A 6,194-nucleotide genomic window follows, 5' to 3' on the forward strand; every position below is an offset into this window, starting at 1 on the left:
AGTCAGTTGAAGTATATTAACAGCAACGAATATAGTCAGCGTAGAAAGCATTCCCGTAGAAACGAAAGAGTTTTTTCCGCATTTTTGCCGCAACAAACGTTCCCTTGCTCACCCCACCACCCCCTTCTCTGTTCATTTGTACTCTCGCCCCAGTTTTTGCGCGACTAGCGGGCGAGAAACTCGGCTTCACTCGTACTGGAACGGTTCCTTTGCACCCGACATTAAATACCACTATCATTTTCAAATGATATACATCCTTTCCTTTTTTGTCGGCTTGCTCTATCCTTGTTTGTAATTTAGAATTTCTCGTTAATTCATTTCGCTACTCTTTCTATAAATATTTGTTAAAACACGCAATCGATTTTGCGCACTCTTCGATCGAGTAAAATGCTATTATTAATCAGAGTGGAACACAAGACTGTGGATTCACTCTATGCTAGCTTCAGCTGAATTTTACACTAACATAAACCGCCTCGACTAGTCTTTGATATCTACAGATTGTTGCATTTTCTAAAGCGTCTTTTTTTCCCGTATTGTTTGTCTTCAAATATGTTTGTCTTGGAAAATGTTATCTTTATTAAGGCCCAGTTCAACGTTCCACACTTATCCAACACGAAAATGGAGCTTTTCGAATACGCTCCTCAAACTGGAGGAATTTTAAAACGCGGGCTTTGCGTTTTAGTGTGGACGGGAAACGCTTTGAAAACTGAGCTTTTCGAAAACGATGCTTTCACGATAATCAAGAGATTTCCCTGACCCAGAGTTTCTCAAACACAAATCCTCCTGCGTAGTGTGGGCGCAAACCATTTGATGCGTTGTTAGAGTGTTAACGCCGTTTTCAAATTTCTCCGGCGTAGTGTGGGAGATGTTAGTTTCTATGTAAGACGCAGATCTGTATTTCGTCATTTCAGTGCAAATGAAGTTAGGTATTGGTCTTGCTTATATGACTGAACATATCGTGCAAAAGTTTTCAAATAGAATGAGCTGCAACGAAGCTTAACTAAACCTCGAAATAAAATTTGCACGATATAAAGCCACTAAAGAGTAATTATAACAATCCACACTGTAACAGGCATTATTGAAATTAGGCGAAAAGCATGAAAATTACAAGATAAGGTAAGAACGATTAGTTAAGTGTCCAAGTATTTTTCCCTAACGGATTAATTGGGAACGCTAAACAAGAATAAGCCTACAGTATTTAAATGCTAGAAATGAATATTTACAATACTAAAATGATTAAAATTACAATACTAACATGATCAGAATTATTTACAACGTAATCTTTTCACTCCAAAATTTACAGCAATTAAGTACTGTTATTGGTAACATAGTCTGGTAAGTTAAGTTTTCTAATTTTGTTTCTAAATGTAGTAAGAGCAGGGGCATCTCTACTTAGTTTAGCCTATTAATAATATGCATGAAAAAAATTACTCGATTCTGATTGTCTCAGAGTAGTGTAGTTCAAGTGTAACACCAGTGCAAATTACACATCGTAATTCTGGATTATGTTTGGCTGAAAGACAATAGGAAACTTTCTAAGCCAATGATATCGCGTAAAATGATGACGAAAATTTTGCGGGGAAACTTTGAAAAAAGTTTTCTCGAATGAGAAAAAATGGTTTTAAGAAAGATCTTCCGGCATTTCCTCCACGCGAATTTTTTCATGTTTATATTACTAATAAGTAATCATGCGGTTTTTCTCGTTCAATTTGGAATTAATTTGCACGAGTGAATTTTTCAAAAAAAGCTGAAATTGCACCCGCCGAAGCGGCTCTTGCAATGTCAGCTTTTTGAAAAACCCACTCGTAACTGTATGATTACCTATACTAATAAAGGTCCTGCACATCTAATTACATGGTTGCCATAACGTATGGTATTGAAACGTAGTATCGGAAGTGACGCCATCCGTGTTATACCTTCTTTAAGCAATCTGAAAACTCGAAACCAAACTAAGTAACAACTTTTTACCTATTGAAAATCTATAAAAACGTTCACTGGCTATGTAAAGTTAAAACTTTCAAGCTTTTGGCTACAGCCTTCGATGGATAAAAATGGAAAAAACGACAACTACAAATATATTCAAAAATAGGTGGGACGATAACAAAATACATTAAAATGGAAAAAAAAATGTGTCAATCAACTAATTACTCCCCAGTAAATACTCTATTCTTTTGAAAAAGAACAATTTTTCATTTTAATATATTCTTTTTATAGTCCCACTATTTTATATATATATATATATATATATATATATATATATATATATATATATATATATATATATATATATATATATATATATATATATATATATATATATATATTTGTAGTTGTCGTTTTTTCCATTTTTATCCATCGAAGGATAGGCTGTAGTCTGACAGCCAAAGGCTTGAAAGTTTTAACTTTATATCCAGTGAACGTTTTCATAATTTTTTAATAACACTTTTCTTGGCTACGGTTCCTCAATTTTAAACCTTTTCACCTGTCGACTGTCCTATGAAAGCCTTTCTAGAAAGCAGATATGGCTTCCAGCGCAAGGCACAAGAATACTCCAATGAGAAGGGCATGTGGTGACGTGATAATACTTGTGTTACACATGTTTGTGAAACAGCAGTCAATTTTACACTCCCACTTCTGCTCCCGGCACTCCTTTTGTGTGCAGGCTTCTGCAAGGTTGCAATATCTTTCATAGCTCGTCTTTAGCTCGCTGCTGTTCTTTGTGTCATCCCACCAGGTTCTTTCAACTTTAATACAAACTTCATTGTATTTAGCGGGACAGTTCATACCGCGCATATTCTTATCGCAGTCTTCCCAAGATGTCTCAGAGTCGCACTTGTAACAAGCAAGAGAGTGTTCTACAGTGAAGTAAGGGAAGAAAATTGTTACATATCTCTTTGGTTTACAGATTATTTCAAAATGTGCAGCTAAAATTTAGTTGACTGAGTAGACCTTTGAGAGCAGGCTAGAGACGTTCTTGAAAAAAAGTTACATTTTTTTTCCTTCCTGGTTTGGTGACAGACATTCTATGAACGAGAAAAGGTTTGAATTGGAATTTGTTTGATTTTGAGAAAAACCACTCAGCATTTAATAACGTTTTACTCAATAGTAATTCTTAATCAAGGTTATTCATATATATTATTAAATAACTTTACGTCTAGAAGTGGCATCGAGTCCCCTCAAAGACTGATAAAATTAATTTGCGCTTTCAGTAGTGGCCACGAAGTCTGCCGCAATATTTCAAAAGTTTCTTTTGTCGCAAATTTACAGTTTAACAAGTCTTAATACGTACAAGTTTTAAAACATACAAACTTTATTGAAGCTCCCTAAGGGGGTTTTTCAGCTACAATATAAACGGAAAATACAAATTGAAATACTATAATAGCAATAAACACATTAAAGATAGATGTGCTACAATTCCCCAGTTAGATACACTAACTGGGGAAAGTTTCGGCTGAATATGAACTGTTTGGTCTCTTTATAATAAAGAAGTCGCTAAGACCGAGAAGCAGTACATTGTCGCTCTTTATTTGAACCCTGGCAAACACGCTATGAAAACAGCTGACGACATTCTTGCACCGAGTTGGGGGTAACTTCAAAAAGATACACAGTCTTAGTAGCGTTACCAGAAAGATCACTGCTGTCCCAGGTCAAAATGAGAGTGTGGTGTCCCACGACATGTAAAAACTGCATGGCTCTGGGCACGAGAACGGAGTGTATCATGCTGTCGTGTTGTACCACAAGGAAAAGCACTCAACTTGCGTGCATCTGTAATCCCGTATAAAATGTATCTTCCACATAATATAAAGCCGACCCTAACTAATACGCGCGTGCATTTAGACTAAATTGCTTTTGTTCTAAAGAGAATAGTACCACAAGGGGGCGGGGGGAGGGGGGGGGGGGGGCGGCAGAGGCTTTCTTAAACAAATATATAGCTTTGCGATGTTTTTAAAGAAGTAAAGCCAATGATACACGGTTCAACATTTGTTGAGCAACAAATGTTGCAGCTGCTGTTCAATAAATGTTGAACAGTGTAACATGTGATGTTCAACGTTGAAATATGCCGTTCAACATGTTGAAAGTTGTTGAACGTTATCGAACGAAAATAGAGCTTGGCTCTATTCCGTTCAACAAGTTGCCGCTTGTTGAAAGGCTTCAACCAATCGTTTTCGAGTTTGGTGTCACGTGGCTTCGAATGGAATTTTGATAACACCAGTCAACTGATCAATCTGTACGAGACTTTTCCGTGCCTGTACGATATAAGATCGAAGGATCACAAAAACCGTGACACGAGAGACAAAGTTCTGGGAGATATTGTAGCAAAACTTGGGACAACGAGTGTAGTATGCTCCGAATATGGTTCTATTTCTTAACCATTTCACGCGTCCAAATTTTGCGGGTTTTTTTTTGTCTTTTTTGTCGACGCTTCATAATAACGGCTACAATGCTCGAAGCACAAAGCAACAGCAACATTTCCTCGTCCACCATTTCAACTTCGCGCCAAAATGTGTAGCTGTTTCTCAACAGAAGTTGAATGAGTATTCAACAAGTTGTAACAACGTTTCAACAAGTCGCAACGATGTTCAACAGTTGTTGATCAACAAAAGTTGAACGACGTTGAACCGGGTATCATTCGCTTTACGTAAGTGTGACACGTTTGGCGTAGTGCACACAGAAACTTACCCACCCCACCCTCTTGCCGCGAGGCTTACTAATTATAAAATGTTTAAGCAAGCAACCGGAACGATCATCCTGCTGGTATACGTTGGATCAGTAGTGATCTAATCGGCTTTACATATAAAATGAAGAATACAAAAGCAAAAACCGACACAATGTAGAATGATCTTTTGAAGGTGTACTTACTAATTAATTGAAATTAATCGATGAACCAAACATTTATATTTACACTTTAACGCCTTAGTACTTTGGCGGGCTCCCTAAAAATTACTGAGTAGCATGGAACTCTCCGACAGAGCGCTGGTGTCGACTGGAGTTTGGCGACATAGCCGTTCGCGTGTTCGGAGGAGTCGGTCGAGGCTAAACTAGAGCAAAAATGTCAAGTTTTTGTTGTTGCGTTATTGTTTCTTCACCACTACCCATGGCCGTATATAATATAACTAGCTATGGCCTTGCTAGCAGTCTAAAAAAATATTCGAGCTTCGAAGCCAGACTATCTTATTTTCTAACTTAAACGCCGCTGGCGTTGTATAATACTAGGTTGTTGTTAAATGAGGATATTTTTTTGTGTGTGATTTAATACTTTAAGTTTACTGAATTGAAGTCGAAGCTCCGATCTGTTTTGTAATGTCACCAACTGCATCTGCAGCCAAAAGGGTTTTTGAAAAGAAAAGCGGTAGAACGCAGTCATACTCGGTGAAATAAGGAAAATAATTCAAACGGTATTCTGAAGTGTTCCTTAACTTCAGAAAACAGTACAAGTTGATCGATGAGAAGACTTTTGTAAATGTCGGATTCGGATAAACGCCTGTGCGTCGAAAAAACGTCAGAAGTGTTTACGTACGGTCTCAGCGTTTATTAAAGGCCTGGCGTTAAATTGTGAAAATACGGGAAACTTGCTTTCAAGAGAATGAAAGATGGTGCGCAAGGGAAAGTTTTCAGTAACTGCTGTGTTTGCTAGCGATATTTAAGAAAACAGCCTGAAGCGCTTTGGAAAATTTGAATAAAAACTTCAATCGACCCAGTTGTTTATGTAAACTGAAAACACCGCTGTTAATTTGCGAGTGGCACAGAAGATCAGAGAATGGAGCATTTAGTAATAACTAGTAATCCAAGAATATGGGATGTGGACAGTTCGTTCTTGATGCTTCCCGAATAAAAAGAAAAACAAACGTTCTACATCATACACAAATGATTAAAATGAAGTTATGTTGAAGATGAATTAAAAGCCCATTTGACATCTGATCTGGTTTGGATTACCGGAGCAGGTAAGATAAGTCCCAACATCAAAGTATAGATTCTCCATTGTGGTTACCACACATTTATTTTAATGTGGTTTGGGTATTTTGTTGGTTAATTAACATTATTTTCCTCCTCGGTAAATTTTCGTTATTCTGGTCTTCTGACTGTTGGCAGCGCGAAAATTGTAAGGAAAATCTAGGCGGTGAGAAACATTTACTACATTTTACATTTATTTACTACACTGTGATATGCATATAGATATGTTTCTCCGGAAACGG

At 37.1% G+C, this 6,194-nt stretch overlaps 2 protein-coding genes across 2 annotated transcripts in view; one reads left to right on the forward strand and one right to left on the reverse strand.

Annotated features, from left to right (window-relative positions):
* Positions 1-6,194, forward strand: part of LOC145488868 (tRNA-dihydrouridine(16/17) synthase [NAD(P)(+)]-like) — a 59,412-nt gene that overhangs the window by 21,095 nt on the left and 32,123 nt on the right. The window lies entirely within an intron of this gene.
* Positions 2,335-6,194, reverse strand: part of LOC145488880 (uncharacterized) — a 9,986-nt gene continuing 6,126 nt past the window's right edge. The window contains exon 2 of the mRNA XM_081467709.1: positions 2,335-2,855. Within this exon, the coding sequence (XP_081323835.1) occupies positions 2,509-2,855 (347 nt within the window). The 3' untranslated portion in view covers positions 2,335-2,508. The remainder of the gene's footprint in view (positions 2,856-6,194) is intronic.

This window comes from Orbicella franksi, chromosome 6 (assembly GCF_964199315.1).
Source record: "Orbicella franksi chromosome 6, jaOrbFran1.1, whole genome shotgun sequence".
In the NCBI taxonomy this organism is placed as follows: domain Eukaryota; kingdom Metazoa; phylum Cnidaria; class Anthozoa; order Scleractinia; family Merulinidae; genus Orbicella; species Orbicella franksi.